Source organism: Brassica napus, chromosome C4 (genome assembly GCF_020379485.1).
Source record: "Brassica napus cultivar Da-Ae chromosome C4, Da-Ae, whole genome shotgun sequence".
In the NCBI taxonomy this organism is placed as follows: domain Eukaryota; kingdom Viridiplantae; phylum Streptophyta; class Magnoliopsida; order Brassicales; family Brassicaceae; genus Brassica; species Brassica napus.
The window spans coordinates 55,431,367-55,453,386 of NC_063447.1; the positions used below are offsets into that span (position 1 = coordinate 55,431,367).

The 22,020-nt window shown below is 37.1% G+C and overlaps 1 protein-coding gene and 2 pseudogenes across 1 annotated transcript; all 3 read left to right on the forward strand.

Annotated features, from left to right (window-relative positions):
- The first annotated feature begins 132 nt into the window (after positions 1 to 132).
- LOC106380488 (acetolactate synthase small subunit 2, chloroplastic) lies at positions 133 to 3,554 on the forward strand. The gene is made up of 12 exons (XM_013820259.3): positions 133 to 498; positions 608 to 821; positions 906 to 989; positions 1,129 to 1,197; positions 1,650 to 1,733; positions 1,809 to 1,961; positions 2,100 to 2,186; positions 2,290 to 2,394; positions 2,483 to 2,605; positions 2,721 to 2,873; positions 2,995 to 3,060; positions 3,222 to 3,554. Exons 1-12 carry the CDS (start codon positions 263 to 265, stop codon positions 3,309 to 3,311), a joined length of 1,464 nt encoding a protein of 487 aa, XP_013675713.1. The 5' UTR covers positions 133 to 262; the 3' UTR covers positions 3,312 to 3,554.
- A 1,704-nt stretch (positions 3,555 to 5,258) lies between these two features.
- On the forward strand, positions 5,259 to 11,470 carry LOC106380491 (annotated as a pseudogene).
- Positions 8,909 to 20,101, forward strand: LOC111205481 (annotated as a pseudogene).
- The last annotated feature ends 1,919 nt before the right edge of the window (positions 20,102 to 22,020 follow it).

Sequence of the window (22,020 nt, forward strand, 5' to 3'; positions counted from 1 at the left end):
ACATATATGCTCCATCTTGAGAGGGAATATTGATATATTAGATGTTGGTTATGTAAATATGATTTAGTGATTGTAAATAGATACCCGGTTTATTCCGGTTCATACATTAAAGCAGGACTATCATTTCGAGTAATCTAACAGAAAAAATTCTCTTTGTGGTTTTCTCTCTTTTAAGCTTTTTCCTCCATAGCTGAGCTCTAGTGAGCTCTAGAGCGATATTCTGTTCATCTTTTTACTAAAAACCTTCGACTTCGTCTCTTCAATGGCGGCCATTTCTACAAGCACGCCCCCATCCCTTCGCAACTTGAGATCGGCGTGTTCCAATTCTTCGCCCGCTCTCATACCCTTGACTCGTGTATCGTTCCCGGCGAAGATTTCTCACCTCTCCGGTGATAAATCTCCTAACCGTGACAACGAAACAGGAAAGGGAACAGAGAGAATCGTTAGAAGGGTGGACAAGAGGGTCTCGGATGCTCCGCTGACAACTCCAGAATCAAAGTAGAGTGAACAACAATGTTTTAAAAAGTTTTACATCTTTTTATATATTGTAAAGTTTGCATCTTTAAGTGTTTCGTGATCATTGGATATGATTGTAACATTGGACAAGGGTGAGGAAGCATACCATTTCGGTGTTTGTCGGAGACGAAAGCGGGATGATAAATAGGATTGCAGGAGTCTTTGCGAGGAGAGGATACAATATCGAGAGCCTTGCTGTTGGTCTCAACAGAGACAAGGCTCTCTTCACCATTGTTGTCTCTGGCACTGAAAGGGTGCTTCAGCAGGTCATTGAGCAGCTTCAGAAGCTCGTTAATGTTCTCAAGGTTGTTACTTTTTTTCTACATAACTGTGTATCATAACTGTGTCATCAATAGCAGCTCTTAATGATTTTTTGAGTTGATAATTAGGTTGAAGATATCTCGAGCGAGCCGCAAGTGGAGCGTGAGTTGATGCTTGTAAAAGTTAATGCTCATCCAGAATCCAGGGCACAGGTACTCTTCCTTGCCTATTGGGAAACTAGGGGTTTTCTGTACTCAGGTGGTTGATTTTGAATCTTTGATTCAGCTTAGAGGTGGAGTTTAGTTCCTTTTCGATTTATTTACCTGCTGCTTCTGTTGAATGGATTTACAGATCATGTGGCTAGTTGATACATTCCGAGCCAGAATTGTAGATATTGCCGAACATGCATTGACTATTGAGGTACGTCTGCTTATGATTTTGTCCTGTTCTCAATATTTTTTTCTTCACACACTATTGCCTAGTTTAGCATTTGAAAGTTTCTATCGAGTGTGGTTGGATTTTCGCTGCCATTTGAAACTGATGATAGCTTCGTTTTGGGACAAAGATTCAATTTATGTTTGTGTATTGTGTACCTCCTTAAATATATTTGACTACCCACTAACTTAATATAACGAGAAATTTCTTGAACAAGTTGCTTCACTCGACCATACTATGCCAATATTCTGAATTTGAACTTTTTTGTTTGTCCTGATTTCTGTGGCAGTGGTCAATGCTGTTTATGATAGTTGGACAATCAAATATCATACACATATTGCTCTTTTTACCTTACTATGAGAAAATGTGATAAAAAATGGGTTTCTCTAATTTACATATTTTAGTCTTTATTATTCATTTTGTACACTATCTTGCAGGTAACTGGAGATCCTGGGAAAATGATTGCTGTTGAAAGGAATTTGAGAAAGTTTCAGATCAGAGAGATTGTCAGGACAGGAAAGGTTGTGGATTGTTATCATCCAGTTTGTGGACTTTCACTGATTTAGGGAATATGGGATGATGATTTTTAATTACAGATAGCACTGAGAAGGGAGAAGATGGGTGCTACTGCTCCATTTTGGCGATTTTCAGCAGCGTCCTATCCAGATCTCAAGGAGCAAGCACCTGCTAGTGTTCTTCGAGGTAGCAAAAAAGGAGCTGTGGTTCCTCCAACCGAAAAAACAACAGGGGTTTGTGCTTCTCTTCTCTCAAAAAAAAAAAAAAATCAATACCCTTTTGTTTTTCTACCCCTTGCTAAATTAAATATCTTTCACAAGTTTGCTATTCACCCACCCAGTGTTGAAAGTTTTGTTTGCTTTTAAATGCAGGGAGATGTTTATCCCGTTGAGGAAGCTTCTGACCTAATGGTACATCGTGTTCTTGACGCTCACTGGGGACTTCTCACCGAAGAAGATGTAAGTTAACTTGTTGCTAGATTAGATATATGTTGATTTTATAGATACTTCCGTAGGTTGTTTTGTTTCATTGATGATAGTCCTTTCTTTTCTGATGTTTCAGACGAGTGGACTACGGTCACATACTCTATCTTTGCTTGTAAACGATGTTCCAGGAGTCCTTAATCTCGTAACTGGTGTTTTCTCTCGAAGGGGATACAACATTCAGGTATTGTCCTTATCTCTCTCTTTCTTCTTTCGCGCACACATAGTGTTTTTGCTGATACACTGACCGATCTTCTTTTTTTTTGGTTTAGAGCTTGGCTGTAGGACATGCTGAAACAGAGGGAATTTCACGCATTACAACAGTTGTTCCTGCGACAGATGAATCAGTCAGCAAATTGGTGCAGCAACTTTACAAACTCGTAGATGTGCATGAGGTAGGATGATAGTTTATATATATAACAGTTTGAATCCTCTTGATGTCTCTACCCTTTGCTCTTTTACCTTTTGCTATACCTGGCAGTTATTAATCTTGTGGGGGTTTTTCTGCAGGTCCATGATCTTACTCATATGCCATTTGCTGAAAGAGAACTGATGCTGATTAAGATTGCTGTGAACGCTGCTGCGAGAAGAGATGTCCTGGACATTGCTAGTATTTTCAGGGCTAAAGCTGTTGACGTATCTGATCATACTATTACTTTGCAGGTAAATTGCATTCATCATAAACTTAAATTTCTATTCGAGGTGTAATTTTCCATTTAAATCCTTTTCTCCCTTTGTTTTTTTTTTGGTATTTGTTGCTGAAATTTGTTTGCTGTGGAATTAGCTTACTGGGGATCTTGACAAGATGGTTGCACTGCAAAGGTTGTTGGAGCCCTACGGTATATGCGAAGTTAGTTTTCATCTCTTACTCTATGTTATAACTTGCAAGTCTTAGTTGCTAATAAATATGTCTTGTTGTGCGTAGAACACAAATCAGTTTGAGAAACGTAGTTACTTGTATAACGTATGCATCGTGTTGATGTCTACTAATTTGCAATGAATCAATCGTAGGTTGCAAGAACTGGGCGTGTGGCATTGGCTCGTGAATCAGGAGTGGACTCTAAGTATCTTCGTGGATACTCTTTTCCCTTAACAGGTTAACAACCCAATCTCAGAGTAGGATACAAACATGTATCCATGGAACATCAAAAAATACTTTTGAAATTAAAAGTTTTACCAAAAAATAGTTTCATTAAATATTTTGCGAGCCAACCCAAAATCTAGCCAGAGAGAGACTGTGTAGATATGTTTGGGACTTTGTTTATTTTATAATTAGTAGATTTTTGAATTTTGTGACTTCATTTCAGTTCCTTTATTTTGAGAATAAACTGTTGTTGGGACTAATATTGGCTCGTCGTCCTTTTTTCCCAATCTCCTATCCTTTCCTACCCCATATATATTCCTGTGATGATATCTAACAGCATAGTTTCTTACACAAAATAATTATGAGAGAAGAAAAGTATAATATATATACTTTAAAAACACATACCAATATATACTTTAAAGTATAATATATATACTTTATAGTATAGACGTTACTTTAAACACATACCAATATACTTTAAAGTATAATATATATACTTAAAAGTATAAAGTATATGTATATATATATATATATATATATATTTTGGAATATCAATATTCAATATCAATATTATTAAAATTGAAATACCTTTTGGTACTGTTTGAAAACTTAGATAGGAGAGTAAATGAAAGTTGTTTGGAAACAAGGATAACAGATTAAATATTTTTTTTTATTTACATATTTAATTACTGTATTTCTTTATCATTCCCAGATTCTGTCATTTGGAAACTTGGATAGCAGATTAAATGAGAATTATTATTTTTTTTTACGACAAAAGGCTAAAACGAAACTAAGTAGATTCCTGATCTAAGAGCCACCTCGGAGGAATCGAATCAACATAAACCATAGTAGCAGGCTGATTTCTACCACCTCGTACCAGCTTGTCCGCCATTGTGTTTTGTACCCTCGGAATATGCTGAATAGTGAAGGGATGAAAAAATTCCTTACATCGCAGAAACTCCTCCATGTGTGTAGTGAACGCCGGCCATTCTGTTGGTGTAGACACCATCTTCACCAGTTGAGAGCAGTCAGTTGCAAACACCACTTCTGAGATTCGTAGGGTCTTCATGCACTCCATCGTCCATATCAAAGCTTCACATTCTGCATGTAAAAGTGATAGACTTTTGCGAATAGACATGACACCCATCATAGTATCAGTAGATCCACCTGCTTTATAAAACCATCCTTCTCCTGTGCACAAATCTTGTGCCCTCCATGCTCCACCGATATAACACCTACTTTTATCACCTATGATAAGATGATTCACATTGTGTAATTATCCCGTATTTGAAGGATCTTGGGTCCGTGATTCTGCCCACATGACACTTTCAATTTGTGCAGTCCGGAGTAGATCGAAATGATCCCATGTTTGATTCTTGTAAATTTTTCCATTCCTATTTTTCCAAATAAACCGTAGAATCCAGGGAAAATATCCCAAATCTGGTTCTTTTGGTAATCGCCAAAAAAGATAATCCATGTTTGTAAAAATTGATGAGGTTGGAAAAACCCCTGGGGAAGACGGTACATTAGATAGTGCCCAAATTTGAAGTGCGAAAGAGAATTGTTTAGAAACACGGATAGCAGATTAAATATTTCTTTTTATTTACACATTTAGCCATTGCATTTTTTTTATTTACAAATCTGCCACTTCACTTAAAATCAAAAAATTAAATTAATTACAATGAATTGTTATTTCTTTTTGCTGAAAATAAAAACACAAACTGTAATATATAGTATATATTAATCTGCTACAATACAATTTTCAAGAAAACCACAATTTTCAAGAAAACCAAAAATCATAAAATTAATAATAATTCATAAAAACCTACTGTAAAAAATTAAATCATTTTTAAATAAATAAACAAAAAAATCAATAGGTTAATATATGAATATTACAATTACATTAAATTGCATGAAGTTATAAAAGTATAAATATAATATTACGTACAGATAAAAAAATATTATCAAACATCTATATTATAATATAATATATTCTACTCTAAATATATTTTACAAAACATAAAAATATAAATGGATATTTTATAAAATCAATGGTTTATAAATTTACATTGAACACAAGTTAAATCCAACATCCGCTCGGGAAAATGATCCATTAATAATAATGATGCTTAAATGACTTAAGATCAGAGATGGACTGACTTCGTAAATGTTTTGGACTGATAATATGTCCATACTTATTTTCTAGTAAGAAATTCGAATTGCTTACAGTATTAAATTATGTATTTTTTTTTTAAAAAAAATTAACAGTTTCGTGGATACTAATGAAACACAGGAGATGTAATAAGTAAAAAAAAGTAAAAATATATAATATCTTTAATATGCAACGAAACACACAAAAGATCTTCACAGAAGCAGAACAAATGCCACAAATCAGAGTTGGGCAAATAAACCGAACTCGGAAATTCGAACCGAACTCATTCCGATAAAAATGAATCCGAACTGATCTGAACTCGACATAAATATCGAATGGATATTGTTTTATTGTATTTCGGGTTATGGGTATTATCCGAACCGAACCCGAACCTAAATGGATATCCGATAAAATCCGAAACATTCAAAATCCCAAAGAAAAACTTGTACCAAACATGATCTCAATTCCTTAATGTATCCAAAATACATTAAGATATTATTGAACATCTAAAATAATTATCTGTTACATGAAGGTTGATGGTTGAAGGTGGCTTTTGATGCTTGAAGTTATTAGATTTTGGTTTTGATTTCATTGAATAATATTTCTCATTTCATGAGAACTTGGTTTTCGTTATATACTTTCATTTGTTTGGTTTTCTTTCCATCAATAACTATGTTTTACTTTCCGTTTCATTTTGAATGATCACGTTTGATATTCCTTTCTTATTTTTGAATTGATTTTACTTATGTTTTAGTTACAAAATAGGTACTAATTATGTACTTTAAAACCGAAGAATTGATTTTACTTATGCTTTGGTTATAAAATAGATATAAATCATGTACTTTTAAACCGAAGAACCGATTGGGACTGGAACCCGAAAGTACATCAGGTTTTACCGGTTCTTTGAAGATTTACTAACCCCGACCCGAACCCGATAGAATCCGAACCGATCCCGAACCGAATTTTTATATAACCCGAATGGGGCTGATTTTGATAAACCCGAAAAATCGAGACCCGATTGGACAAAACCGAAACCCGATTGAGATCCCGAATGCCCATGCCTACCACAAATCTACAAACCAACGTCACTGGTTCCACCAGAAACCATATAGATCATCCACTGTGATCAATTGCAATACCAACAGAAACATATCTCTATGTCTGCGAAATTAGTTTTTGCCTTCGGAAACTTATTGTTACGCGAATCCAAGGCACAAAGAGAATCCTATATCCGCACAAAATCGTGAATTCATAACAGAGCAACTATACAATTATTTTTATGTTTTACTCCAAATATAAAGCTTTCCTCATCTTAGGGATTCTCATTATTCTTGTATTTAAGGCCACACTACTCAGTCCACCAAACCTCCAGGAATCTCGAAAAACACAAAAGGAGATAGAAGAATTACAAAGATGTTGCTGAAACTGTGCCACCGGTTCAGCGTTTCAACATCAAAGGCTGTCCTTTCTTCGGTTCTCGGAGGAGGCGACTGACGGAGGCTTGGTTGCTTCTTGTGGTCTGAGAAGTTATACTTCCTTCCGGTGGATCAGTCGTCTGCGAGGCGCATCCCAGTGCCGTGAGTTTGTCTTGCCGTGGGACTCGTTGCGGTAGTGTCTCCAGATTGTCTTTGCAGGTTATGGAGCGAGTTATAGATCGATTATTAGACGTCATTCTGTTCCCGTCTTTCTGCTCACCGGCCAGGTATGAGGTCCTCACCGATCTTTGCACTTAGTCGGTTTCAGTGCTGCTAGAGTTTGTACAGCGGTTATGGAGCGATCTTCACAGGGTTTGTGTTATATACCCATCTCCTTTAGCACTTGGCGCCTATTTGATTGATGCGGTTATAAGTTTCGAGGCGATCACCAAGACCTAGCTACTCCTAAAGCGACATTGATAGTCCCGGCATCCGAGGCAACGAGGAGAACCTCACCTATTTATGGCTATCGCTGAAGGTTGAGAACATGAATTGGTTCCTTAGGATTTTAAAATCAAGATAGTGGAACGTGACGGGTTTAGTGGGTGGACGAAACTATTCTTGTAATACATTGACTCTGGAACTTTTGTCGGCCTTGTAACCGTTTTCAAAATTTCCGTTTAACGGGTTTATATTAATATATTTAAATTAAAAAAAAAAGAATTACAAAGATGTACTCCGCTAATTCACCACGACATTACACAGACAGACCCCAAAACTTAAGGTCTAACTCGTTTCCCCGCTACCACCCGCAAACGCAGCTTTTGCGGTTGGTATCGGTTGACAGCGTTTCGAAATAATCATATAAACCGATACAAATCGTTTCAAACCGCTCATAATCGTTCCGAACCTCTTAAAATAAAAAAATGGTTCCAGCTAGCGTTTGCGGTTGCAGGTGGATAAATAAATATAAAATTATTTTCAAAATTATTTTAAAATTTAAAATTAAAATTTTTAAATGGAAATATTATAAATAAAAATATATACATATTTTGATATAGTGTATTAGTTTAACATCACAAAAAATATCATAATTTGTTTTATAAGAACTTTAAACTAACCATTCATTACAATTTTTAAAAATTAATATACACATATATAAAGATATACACATATATAAAACGAAATAAAATATTCTTTTAAAAGTTTTAATACAAATCTTCAAAACAAATTTTATTAAAATTATAACTTTCAACTAGTTTAAAAAGTTTAATAAAAAAACATAATATTTTAATTAATCATATTGTATTGATAATTATTATATTTTATTATAATTGTATGTTTTTATATTTTTATAATGTTATAATATATTAATATTGATAATTTATTATTAAACCACTGCAATATCTTATAATCAACCAGTCGCAAATATCCCGCAAACGCAACAATTTTCAAACGTTGTGCGAATCATACAGAACGCTTAATAACGTTTGAAATCGTAACTACCCGCATCCGCAAACTCCCGCACTCGCAGCTACAACGCTGCGTTTGAACCCCTGGGCGACGCATGTAGGGTCTTCTGATGTCTTCCCAAGTTATGCGTTTGAAAAAATCAACTAACTTTAGCCATTAAGTTCTCCAATCAAAAATATAAAAAGACTTCACGTAGCTCTCTATCTTTTTCCAAGTCAAGCTGTGTCATGTGTGTGGTGACATATCTTTATTTAAACCACCAACCTTGTCTCTCACTTTTCTTACACCAAAATAATTCTCTTCTTCAAAAGTTTTCATAAAGACCATGTCTGAATCCCGTGTGCGTTTGCATTTTCTCTTTGTAATCTTGCTCTGTTGTGTCTCCACTTCAAGTTCTTTCAATTTAAACTTCGATAATAGTAGTTATGTTGTTTGTGGTCGCCATCAGACACAAGCTCTCACTGAGTTCATGAACGAGTTTGATAGCAGCCACTGCAACCTCAGTGATCCCTTTAATGGAATCTGGTGCGATAACTCGACCGGTGCGCTCACAATGCTACGACTTAGTGCCTGTCTCAGTGGAAACCTTAAGTCCAACAGTAGCCTATTCCGGTTATACCATCTTCGTTACCTTGTCCTCCGTCAAAACAACTTCACCTCAGCTACACTTCCTTCAGAATTTGGCAATCTCAACAGGTTAGAGTTGTTATCCCTTTCCAGTAATGGCTTCGTCGGCCAAGTTCCTTCCTCATTTAATAACCTAAGCCTTCTTTCCGTTTTATACCTTTCCCAAAATGAGCTTACCGGTAGTATCCCACTTGTACAGAATCTAAAAAAGCTCTCGTTTTTAAACCTTAATTATAATCATTTCTATGGAACTCTGAATCCCAACAGCACTAGCTTGTTTGAGTTGCATCACCTCCGTTACCTTGGTCTAGCTTACAACAACTTCAGTTCATCAATCCCTTCTGAAATTGGAAACCTCAACAGGCTAGAGGTCTTGGCTCTTGCCTTTAATGACTTTTTCGGGCAAGTTCCTCCAACAATAAGTAACCTAACCTTGTTAACCCAATTGTACCTTTACAATAACCAGCTCACTGGTAGTTTACCACTTGTAGGTAACCTAACCAATCTCTCAATTGCATATTTCAGTGACAATCACTTTTCTGGAACCATTCCATCTTCTCTATTCAATATGCCTTTCTTGTCAGATCTTGTTCTAAGTGGAAACGATCTTACCGGATCTTTTATAATTCCTAACTCTTCTGCCCCATCTAGGCTCAACTACCTGTTCCTTGGGAATAACCATTTTGAAGGACAAATCATAGAGCCTATCTTAAAGCTCAGAAACCTCACAAATGTGGGCCTTTCTTTCCTAAACACAAGCTCCCCAGTTGACTTAAGACTCTTCTCCGCACTAAAGTCTCTGTCCTACCTCGATCTTTCCGGTAATAGTTTATCTCCAGCCAGTCTAGATACAAATCTAGACATCCCAGCAAACTTGGAGTATTTGCAGTTATCAGACTGCGGCATGAATGAGTTCCCAAATATCTTAAAGAACCTTGAGAAGTTGGAGTTTATTGATTTCTCCAACAACAGAATCAAAGGGAAAGTCCCCGAGTGGTTATGGAACCTTCCTCGTCTAGACACCGTGATTGTTTCATATAATTTGATTAATGGTTTCGAAGGTCCAGTGGAGGAGGTATTGGTAAATTCATCGTTGAAGATTTTATATCTGGACAATAACTATTTTGAAGGATCAATTCCTATTCTGCCACTGTCAATCAACATGCTGGATGTACGCTACAATAGATTCACAGGGAGCGTGCCTCTTTCAATCTGCAATTGTAGATCTCTCACGCATCTGTGGCTACCTTACAACAACCTCACGGGTCCAATTCCTCAATGCTTGAGTAACTTGACAATTTTGAATCTCCGGAAGAACAACTTTGAAGGAAGTATTCCTGACGCCTTTTATATTGGTGCTTCTCTAAAGACACTTGACGTTGGACACAATCTACTAATTGGGAGACTTCCAAGCTCTCTTCAAAACTGCTCATCTCTAGAGTTTCTAGTTGTTGACCACAACATGATTGAAGACAAGTTTCCTTTCTGGCTCAAGGCTTTACCCAATTTTGCAAGTCCTTGTCCTCAGTTCAAACAAGTTTTATGGTTCTATATCTCCTCCTGATCAAGGTCCTCTCGGGTTTCCAGAGCTGCGTATATTTGAAATAGCTGATAATAAGTTTACTGGAAGCTTGCCACCAAGATACTTTGTGCACTGGAAAGCATCGTCAATTACAATGAATGAAGATGGTGGTCTATATATGCTATACGGACAATTTAGGTCTGGAAGATTGTACCTTACATTTGTAGATACCATAGATTTGCAATACAAAGGTCATCGATGGAGCAAAAGATGGTTCTTACTTCCTACGCCACCATTGATTTTTCTGGGAATAGAATTGAAGGAAAGATTCCTGAATCAATTGGTCTCTTGAAAGCATTGATTGCACTCAACTTATCAAACAACGCCTTCACAGGCCATATTCCTCTGTCTTTCTCCAATCTGCGAAAGCTCGAGTCACTAGACCTATCAAGCAACCAACTCTCAGGGACTATTCCTAGTGGACTTGGAAGCCTCTCGTTTTTGGCGTATATAAATGTGTCTCACAACCAACTCAAAGGAGAAATACCACAAGGAACACAAATTACTGGGCAAGCTAAATCTTCATTCGAAGGGAATGCAGGGCTTTGTGGTCTTCCTCTCCAGGAAACTTGCTTTGGGACTGATGCACCACCGACACAACAGCCTAAGGAAGAAGATGATGATGATGAAGAAGTGTTGAACTGGAAAGGTGTGGCAATAGGATATGGACCTGGAGTGTTGCTTGGACTTGCAATAGCACACCTCATTGCAACTTACAAACCGGAGTGGCTCGTTAAGATAATTGGTCCGAACAAGCGCAGAAACCGTTAGGATTGTTTTCAATTTGAGTATAATCCTTCAATGTATGTCAAATTGGTTGATGTGATTCCTCTTGTATGGAAGCATCTCTTTATGTTTGTTGTATATCTGATGCTTTGTTCTGTTTCATTTCGTTTTATGAAGTAAAAATGGTGTATGTTTTGTACTCATTTTCATATGCATTTATGTTTTTTTCTACTGAGTAGTGCCGAAGAAGCAAGGAAAATGGTGAAAATGGGATTCAATCACACTTCGATAAGAAGAAGCCAAGAAACTGTTGAGACCTAATATATATGATGCATCAGCGAAAAGTTAAGTTCAAATGGGATAATAGAGACAACTAATAAAATATTTTTTTTTGGACATCTCTCGTCTTTTTTATCTTATTTGTATATACATCTCTAGTATTTTTTTTGTATCTCCAACTCATCTAGGTCCTCTAGGGTTCCCTGAGCTATGAATACTTAGAGATATCTGATAATAAATCTACTGGAAGCTTAACACCGAATTACAATGAATGAAGATGGTGGTATATATATAATATGGTTTACGACTTCTCACGGAAGAAGATGTAAGTGAGTTTGTTTCTAGATGAGATATATGTAGATTTTATAGACACTGCCGTAGGTTGTTTTGTTTCATTGATAATAGTTCTTTTTTTCTGATCTTTCAGACGAGTGGACTATGGTCACATACTCTCTCTCTTTGCTTGTAAACGATGTTCCAGGAGTCCTTAATCTCGTAACTGGTGTTTTCTCTCGAAGGGGATACAACATTCAGGTATTTTCCTTATCTCTCTCTCTCTTTTCGCACACACATAGTGTTTTTGCTGATACACTGACCGATCTTCTTTTTATGGTTTAGAGCTTGGCTGTAGGACATCCTGAAACAGAGGGAATTTCACGCATTGTTCCTGCGACAGATGAATCAGTCAACAAATTGGTGCAGCAACTTTATAAACTCGTAGATGTGCATGAGGTAGGATCACAAAAAATCAACTGTCTTTAGTATATATATATTTAAACAGTTTGAATGCTCTCAGGTCCATGATCTTACTCATAAGATTGCCATTTGCTGAAAGAGGAACTGATGCTGATTAAGATTGCTGTGAACGCTGCTGCGGCCTGCGAGAAGAGATGTCCTGGACATTGCTAGTATTTTCAGGGCTAAAGCTGTTGACGTATCTGATCATACTATTACTTTGCAGGTAAATTGCATTCATCATAAACTTAAATTTCTATTCGAGGTGTAATTTTCCATTTAAATCCTTTTCTCCCTTTGTTTTTTTTTTTGGTATTTGTTGCTGAAATTTGTTTGCTGTAGAATTAGCTTACTGGGGATCTTGACAAGATGGTTGCACTGCAAAGGTTGTTGGAGCCCTACGGTATATGCGAAGTTAGTTTTCATCTCTTACTCTATGTTATAACTTGCAAGTCTTAGTGCTAATAAATATGTCTTGTTGTGCTTAGAACACAGATCAGTTTGAGAAACTTAGTTACTTGTATAACGTATGCATCGTGTTGATGTATACTAATGAGCAATGATTCAATCACAGGTTGCAAGAACAGGGCGTCTGGCATTGGCTCGTGCATCAGGAGTGGACTCTAAGTATCTTCGTGGATACTCTTTTCCCTTAACAGGTTAACAACTCAATCACGGAGTAGGATACAAAACCTGTATCCATGGAACAGCAAAAAAAGACTTTTGAAGACAAAAGTTTCATTAAATATTTTATGAGCCAACCCAAAGGTCTATAGCCAGAGAGAGACTGTGTAGATATGTTGGGACTTTGTTTATTTTATAGTTAGCAGATTTTTGAATTTTGTGACTTCATTTCAGTTCCTTTACTTCTGAGAAAAAACTGTTGTTGGGATTAATATTGTCTCGTCTTCCCTTTTCCCAATAGTTATCTCCTTTCCTACCCTGTATATATTACTCTGATGATATCTTTTTTTTTTTTTTTTTTGATAAAAGATTTTCTATTAAGATGCAGGAGAGGGCAAATGTTACAAGCAAAGCTTAGTAGGCTAAGTAGCCATTACATATAAAGAAACCCAATCCAAAAGTGAGGCCCATAAAGGTAGTGGAAGTGGTAGGAAAGATAGGAAATAAAGGCCCAAGTCCAACATCGGGAGTCATCATGTATCGGAGTTAACGGAGAGTCGGTGGTCGGTTCGCGATGGCGGAGTAGGATCAGAGAACCAGATGCAGAGCATGTCCGATGATAGTTGAGGAGCGTCATGACGTATACTGGCAATCCTTCTTCTTACAGTTTGATCAATGTCCACAGTTAGAGAGTGAGAAGATCGGAAGAGGCGGCGATGGAGCCTGCTGTTTCGTTCAGACCAGAGGGCATAGATCGTTGTTTGCCAGGCAAGGAGGAGTATAGTCCTCTCAGCTCTATTACCCGCAAAGTTCCTAAGCTCCTCAATGATTTCCTCCCACGATCTGGATGAAGAGAACCTGAGACGATTTAAGAACCTCGACCAAACAGGCCAAGAGAAACTGCAATCAAAAAATAAATGAGATCTTGATTCGGGTGAGTTATTGCATAGGAGGCATGATCCATCAGTGATGATCCCCCATTGGAGTAGTCGATCCCGAGTTGGTGATCTGTTTAATGCCATCAGCCAAACGAGGAACCGATGTTTTGGAATTCCTCTGGAGAACCAAACTTCATTGTGCCAGCTCACCGGGTTGCGCTCGTTCCTCAGAAGATTGTAGACTTGTCGGGTGGAGTATGAAGTTTTTAGAGTGCCACCGGGACACCAGAGGTATGAATCATTTGCCTCTGCAATTGTCAGTGTTAAAAGATAAGAGTAGAGTCTCACTTGTTTCTCGGATCTTGCAGGAGGCAAAACCCAGTGATCAATCTCCCATAGTTCCGCCAAAGTAGAGGTCGAGGGAATGCCTGTTCTGGAAGCAGGCTCGTCCTTCAGGAAAACAGTTAATTTACCAAACGGTGACCAGTTGCAGGACCAGAAGTAAGTTGTTTCTCCATTGCCAACAGCTCTTGTTATCCAGCTAACCTACTCTGATGATATCTAACAACATTGTTTCTTACAAAAAATAATTATGAGAGAAGAAAAGTATAATTACAGAAAAATCTCACCAGATACTTGGACTCTTAAATCATCTATCTCTCTATTGGTACAATCAATACTATTAAAACAGAAGTCACGACTTAATTCATGTGTGATTTTTCATTTACGCAACTAAATCATTTTGTAATATCAATATATTAAAGTTCAGAAACTCATTTGAAAAGGATCCATTAATAATGATGCTTAAATGACTTAAGATCACAGATGGACTGTCTTTGTAAATGTTTTGGACTGATACTATGTCCATACTTATTTTCTAGTAAGAAATTCGAATTGCTTACAGTATTAAATTATGTTTATTTTTTTAAAAAAAATGAACAGTTTTGTGGATCTAAGAGCATTTGAAGCTCTTAAAATATGTACTATGTATGTATGTATATATATATATATATATATATATAGTAAGAAATTATGTTCGGTGGCAGCGCGTCCAGAGTCAGCAACAAAAAACAAAAGATCTTCACAGAAACAAAACAAATGCCACAAATATGACTACGAAATTAGTTCGCCAACAGAAACTGTTACGCGGATCCAAGGCATAAATAGAATCATATATCCACACAAAATTGTGAATTCATAACAGAGCAACTATACAATTACTTTTATGTTTTACTCCAAATCTAAAGCTTTCCTCATCTTAGGGACTCTCATTATTCTTGTATTCAAGGCCCACACTACTCAGTCCACCAAACCTCCAGGAATCTCGAAAAACACAAAAGGAGATAGAAGAATTACAAAGATGTACTCCGCTAATTCACACGACATTACACAGACAGGCCACAAAACTTAGAGCATGCTCAGCAAGGGTATGTGAACAAGTCTCTTGTGATTATAATATTGGAAGAAATAGAGTAAAGAGGAGAGGGGGCGAGAAAAAGAACAGAAAGTTGGAGCGACGTCTCTTGTACGTGGGAGACTTTAAGGAAAAGGTGAGAGACTCTTTTGTGGGACGTCTCTTGTATTGGTTCATATTCTTCTATGTTGTTTTTTGATCAAATCTCCTATGTTTATACTTTTAATTGTAAAGTAAATTACATTAATATTACATAGATAAGAAACTCTTCTGAGAAAGTGTACCGCTAATGATGCTCTTAGTGGGCGACACATGTAGGGTCTTCTGATGTCTTCCCAAGTTATACGTTTGAAAAATTAACTAACTTTAGCCATTAGGTTCTCCAATCAAAAATATAAAAAGGCTCACGTAGCTCTCTATCTTTTTACAAGTCACGTTGTGTGTGGTTACATATCTTTATTTATACCGCCAACCCTCTCTCTCATTTTTCTTAAACCAAAACAACTCTTCTTCAATACTTTTCATAAAGACCATGTCTGAATCCCGTTTGCATTTGCATTTTCTCTCGCTACTTTTGCTCTGTTATGTCTCCCCTTCAAGCTTCTTTAACTTAAACATCGATTACAGTAGCTATGTTGCTTGTGGTCCCCATCAGACTCAAGCTCTCACTGAGTTCATGAACGAGTTTGATAGCAGCCAATGCAACCTCAGTGATCCCTATAATGGAGTCTGGTGCGATAACTTGACCGGTGCGGTCACAATGCTACGACTCAAGGCGTGTCTCAGCGGAACTCTAAAGCCAAATAGTAGCCTCTTCAGGTTACACCATCTTCGTTACCTTGCTCTCACTCAAAACAACTTCATCTCAGATACAATTCCTTCAGAATTTGGGAATCTCAGCAGGTTAGAGGCCTTATCTCTTATGAATAATAGCTTTGTAGGCCAAGTTCCTTCCTCATTTAACAGCCTAAGCTTTCTTTCCGTTTTAGAACTTACCCTAAACGAGCTCACTGGTAGTTTCCCACTTGTAAGGAATCTAACAAAGCTCTCGGCTTTAAGCCTTGCTGCTAATCATTTCTATGGAACCCTGAATCCCAAGAGTACTAGCCTGTTTGAGTTGCGCCACCTCCGTTACCTTGATCTAAGTCAAAACAACTTCACCTCATCACTCCCTTCTGAATTTGGAAACCTCAACAGACTAGAAATCTTGTATCTTTCCTCCAATGACTTTTTCGGGCAAGTTCCTCCCACAATTAGTAACCTAACCTCGTTAGAGGAAATGAACCTTCACCACAACCAACTCACTGGTAGTTTCTCACTTGTTCAAAACCTAACCATGCTTTCAGTTATAGCAATCAATCATAATCACTTCTCTGGAACCATTCCATCTTCTCTCTTCACCATGCCTTTCTTATCATATCTCGATCTGAGTGACAACGATCTCACTGATTCTGTTGAAGTTTACAACTCCTCATCTACCCTATCTAGGCTCGAGTACTTGTCCCTTGGGAATAACCATTTTGAAGGAAAAATCATAGAGCCTATCTCAAAGCTCATCAGCCTCAAGATTCTTGACCTTTCTTTCCTTAACACAAGTTACCCGATTGATGTAAGCCTCTTCTCCACGCTGAAAGATTTGGTGGACCTTGATCTTTCCGGTAATAGTATATCTCCGGCCAGTTTAGGTTCAAATTTAGACATCCCAATAAACCTGAAGATTTTGTTGTTACGAGGTTGCGGCATCAAAGAGTTCCCAAATATCTTAAAGATCCTTGAGAAGTTGGAGAATATAGACTTGTCCGACAACATAATCAAAGGCGAGGTCCCGGAGTGGTTATGGAAGCTTCCTCGTCTAAACACAGTGTTTCTTTCAAATAATTCGTTTAATGGTTTCCAAGGTCCAGTGGATGTTTTGGTAAATTCATCGGTGAAGAATTTATTTATGGAGCGAAACTATTTTGAAGGAGCAGTTCCTATTCTACCACTCTCCATAGACACCTTTGCTGCGACAATCAATAGATTCACAGGGAGCATACCTCTTTCAATCTGCAATTATAGGTCGCTTACGCATTTATGGCTTCCTTACAACAACCTCACGGGTCCTATCCCTCAATGCTTGAGTAACTTGACGGTTTTGAATCTCCGGAAGAACAACTTGGAAGGAAGTATCCTTGAGGCATTTTATGTGGGTGCTTCTCTACACACACTTGATGTTGGACACAATCGACTAACCGGGAAACTTCCAAGATCTCTTCATAATTGTTCATCTCTCGAGTTTCTAGCTGTTGACCACAACAGAATCAAAGACAAGTTTCCTTTTTGGCTCAAGGCTTTACCAAATTTGCAAGTCCTTATCATCAGTTCAAACAAATTCTATGGATCTATATCTCCTCCTGGTCAAGGCCCTCTCGGGTTTCCAGAGCTGCGTATATTTGAGATAGCTGATAATAAGTTTACTGGAAGCTTGCCACCGAGATACTTTGTCAATTGGAAAGCATCGTCCCTTATGATGAATGAAGATGGTGGTCTATATATGGTATACACGAAAAGGACTTCCGGGAGACTGTCCTATATGGATACAGAAGCTATAGATTTGAAATACAAAGGTCTATCAATGGAGCAAGGGAAGGTCCTTACCTCATACGCCACTATTGATTTTTCTGGGAACAGAATTGAAGGACAGATTCCTGAATCAATTGGTCTCTTGAAAGCACTGATTGCACTCAACTTCTCAAACAACGCCTTCACAGGTCATATTCCTCTGTCTTTCTCCAATCTGCGAAAGCTCGAGTCACTAGACCTATCAAGCAACCAACTCTCCGGGACTATTCCAAATGGACTTGGGACCCTCTCCTTTCTGGCGTACATAAATGTGTCTCACAACCAACTCAAGGGTGAAATACCACAAGGAACACAGATTACCGGCCAACCTAAGTCTTCATCTGAAGGGAATGCAGGCCTTTGTGGTCTTCCTCTCCAGGAAACTTGCTTTGGGACTATTGCGCCACCAACCCAACAACCTCCGGAAGAAGAAGAAGGAGAAGAGGAAGAAGTGTTGAACTGGAAATGTGTGGGAATAGGGTATGGACCTGGAATGTTGCTTGGATTGACAATAGCACAAGTCATTGCTTCATACAAACCGGAGTGGTCGTCAAGATAATTGGTCCAAACAAGCGCAGAAACCGTTAGGATTGTTTTCAGTTTGAGTATGATCCTTCAATATATGTCAAGTGGTTGATGTGATTCATCTTGTATGGAAGCATCTCTTTATGTTTGTTGTATCATTGTCTAATGCTTTGTTCTATTTCGCTTCTTTTTATGAAGTAATAATTGTGTTTTTGTCATCTCATATGCATTTATGTTTTTTTTTCTACCGAGTAAAGTGGCAGAATCAAAGAAATTGGTGAAATGGGATCAATCACATTTCGGTAAGAAGAAGCCAAGAAACTGTTGAGACCTAATATATATGATGATGCATCAGCCAAAAGTTAAGTTGAAATGGGATATAAAGACAACTAATAAATTACTCAAATAGCAAAAATCTTATAGTAACAAGAGTGTGATGCAGTGATTATTGGCTATGTCTTGGAGTCACGATAGCACAAATCACTTATTCATACACACTAAGGAGTTGCTCGTCAGTCCTAGTAACTTTTATGATTTTTTTGGTTTTGCATTGAATCTTTAAAGGTTTATTTTTTTTTTTTTGTCATCTATGAATTTATTATAACCTTCGAAACCGATCGTACAACGCAAAGCCGACAAGGATCGCAATCCTTTCGGAGACTAAGCCGGCGAGTTCACAGATCGAACATCCCGGAGACAACAAGAAACACGAGATTAAACAAAGACCAAATTAACTAAAGCAAGCTAAGAGAGGGTGTAGTTGAAACACTTAGGAACTTAAGGAGCCAGAATCAAACTCCAAAGCGAGGACTGACAAACGATCATTCTGAAGACAATGGAAAAGCACGTGCTGAACCCAGAACCCAGAACTTGAGAGGACCATAAACCACCACATGTCGAACCCACAAACTCACGATTACAGACACGGCCAAAACGAACGAAAGACCAAAGCCACCATAAAGCCAATAACTACTAACCACTCATCTACAACGACAAACCAGATCCTCGCGAGAGCAAAGCACAAGATCGAGACTTGAAACTCCAAGAAGGGATAACGTCAAAAAGGACCAACGGCTCAAACACGCGGACACTCGTGTACCCAAACTCAACCATCTACAAGCAAGAGAATGGTCACCTCCTCGCAAGAGAAGAGCCAGAGATCGAAACCACTGCTTCGTCTTGAAACCTCACTCCACACCATGACGGCAAGGAGAAAGCACGTAGATACCTCCACAGCAACTTACCATCCAAAAGACGAACCCCACAAAAGAGACTTTGACAAACACGCACCACCGAAAGATCGAGAGAACGAGAAGAAGCAGGAGCCCCCCAGTTCCGCAGCTACGACTAGCGGAAAGCACAGCATCGATAAAGCCATACCCGGAATACATAGCCCCGCCATATAATGACCCGTTGATATAGCTTCACACACAGCTGAACTCCGAAGAAGACAAGACAACACCAACCCACAAACGAACACAACTTGACTATTAACTAGATAAAGAGGGAGGAGAGAGACGAACTGAATCCATTGGGCTCCATGAGCATCGATTGACAAGCTACAAACCAGATCCGAAAGAACATCTAATCCCCATATCTGAACCGGCTCAAACCACCACCGCGAAGCAGATCAAGGATTCGAATCAGTCACAGCCACACCAACCAAGATCGAACCAGATCAAGGATTCGAATCAGTCACAGCCACACCAACCAAGATCGAACCAGACATGAACCCAGATCCTCGACCTCCCTTGACCAACAAAAACGAGAATAAAAGGATGGATCACGATCTCGAGATCTTCCCCTTACTCTCCTACGCCCTCCACCACTCCGACCCCGCCTCTCACGCGCCACCGTCTCTCTCCATCCAACACTCCCTCGCCAATCGCTACCCTCTTCTCACCAACCCCCACGTCATCTCAACGCTGATCGAATCTGAGCGATCTTGGCTCGAGCGGAGGAGACGGACGAAGGATCGGGGCCGTAGAGCAGATTGTTGTTTTAAAGGTTTATTTAATAAAAGCATATTTCATATGTTTTTTCTTCTTAAATATTTATCCAATGCTATGTTCTGATTTCTTGTCATTTAAATTAAGAAAGCTGAATCTTCCTAGTCTTTTTATATATATATATACATCTCTAATAGAAGAGAACACAGACACGTACAAGTTTACATATATATATATATATATATATATATATATATACATCTCTAGTCTTCTTTTATCTCGTCGCACAAAAAAAATCTTCTTTTATCTTATACTAGGTAAGAAACATATCGCACGGAAACTCAGTTTATAAAAATAAATAAACCACATTTATATTAAAAAAAACTTATTATAAAACTTGTTTACAATTTCTATTGAAGAAATATATGTGTTACAAAAGTATCTTTCATACAATTATATTTATTTACTGATAATACTAAAAATATACTTTGTTTTCTAGATTTGGTTGTAACAACATTACAAATATGTCCATACTAAATAAGATATATGACATTATTCGTTTAGTTAAAATATTTTGAGATCTCGTATACAACTGGATATTTGAAACTAATTAAAAAACAAACACATTTCAATCTAATCATTTATTAAATTAATAAGATCATTTATAACAACAAGTTGTATATTCATGATTTGTTTGAAACCATGTAAGACGTATGTGGTTAAAAATACAATTACATGGCAATTTTAATAGATCTTATTTGTTAACATATTATTCTTTGCATACACACATTTTTTTTCTTCTCTTCTTCGTTAATAAAAACAATTCTTTCCAAAAAATTACATGCTTACAAATAAAAAAGCAAATATTGTTATAATATTATACAAATTGAAAGAATCTTCAGTTGTTTGTCTGTCCCAAATATCATCACGGAAATATCATGGACTTAAAAGTAAATAATTTGTGCTATGATTTTAACGGTTAATATTCACCAGACTCAATTAATTTAGAAGTAACAAGAATAATATCCTTCAAAATTTTATATGCTTCAACTCCAATTTCTCAATCACATAATGAGCAATAAAAGTTATATTTATTTATGGATTCATTTACCCCCAATGAAATTTACAAATTTGAATGTATATGAACTTAGTAATTGTATTGTAATAAAATAAGATGTAATTTCATTCAACACATTAACTGTGAATTAAAAATTGTCTACATAATTAAAGTTATCAACCAATTTAAAAATCTATAGTGTTTGTTGTTACATACAAAATACTAGTAAACATGTATTTTAACATATACTCCCTCCGTATCACTTTAATTGGTGTTTTAATAGAATTTTTTTGTTTCATTTTAAGTGATGTTTTCAAGTTTCCATGTAAAAAATAAATGCAATTTTATGTTTTTGACTATTTGTATTCTGCAGTATGATTTTTTATTGGTTGAATTATCTATATTTATTCTTGTTTTTATACAAACGAAAAAAATTAAATAAAATTTTGTAATTTCTTAATCGGTGTGCAAGAACCTTAAAACTCACTTATTGTGATACAGACGGAGTAGCATTTAAGATAAAACGCATTGGACAATATCATTTATTAGGAATTGATAGCCAATATATTTTAAGAAATTGAGTGGATATCATGTATTCTATCCGAATTATTTTTCCAAGAAAATGTTTATACTTATTATTAAAGTAATTTTAACATTTCCAACTAATCTTAGATCATAAATATTTTGAA

What these genes read in the sequence shown, in the direction of transcription:
- LOC106380488 (XM_013820259.3), top strand. Translation starts at nt 263, where the DNA reads ATGGCGGCCATTTCTACAAGCACGCCCCCATCCCTTCGCAACTTGAGA. An exon ending in AACATGCATTGACTATTGAG is followed by an intron (nt 1,198 to 1,649) that starts GTACGTCTGCTT and finishes ACTATCTTGCAG; the next exon opens with GTAACTGGAGATCCTGGGAA. An exon ending in ATCATACTATTACTTTGCAG is followed by an intron (nt 2,874 to 2,994) that starts GTAAATTGCATT and finishes CTGTGGAATTAG; the next exon opens with CTTACTGGGGATCTTGACAA.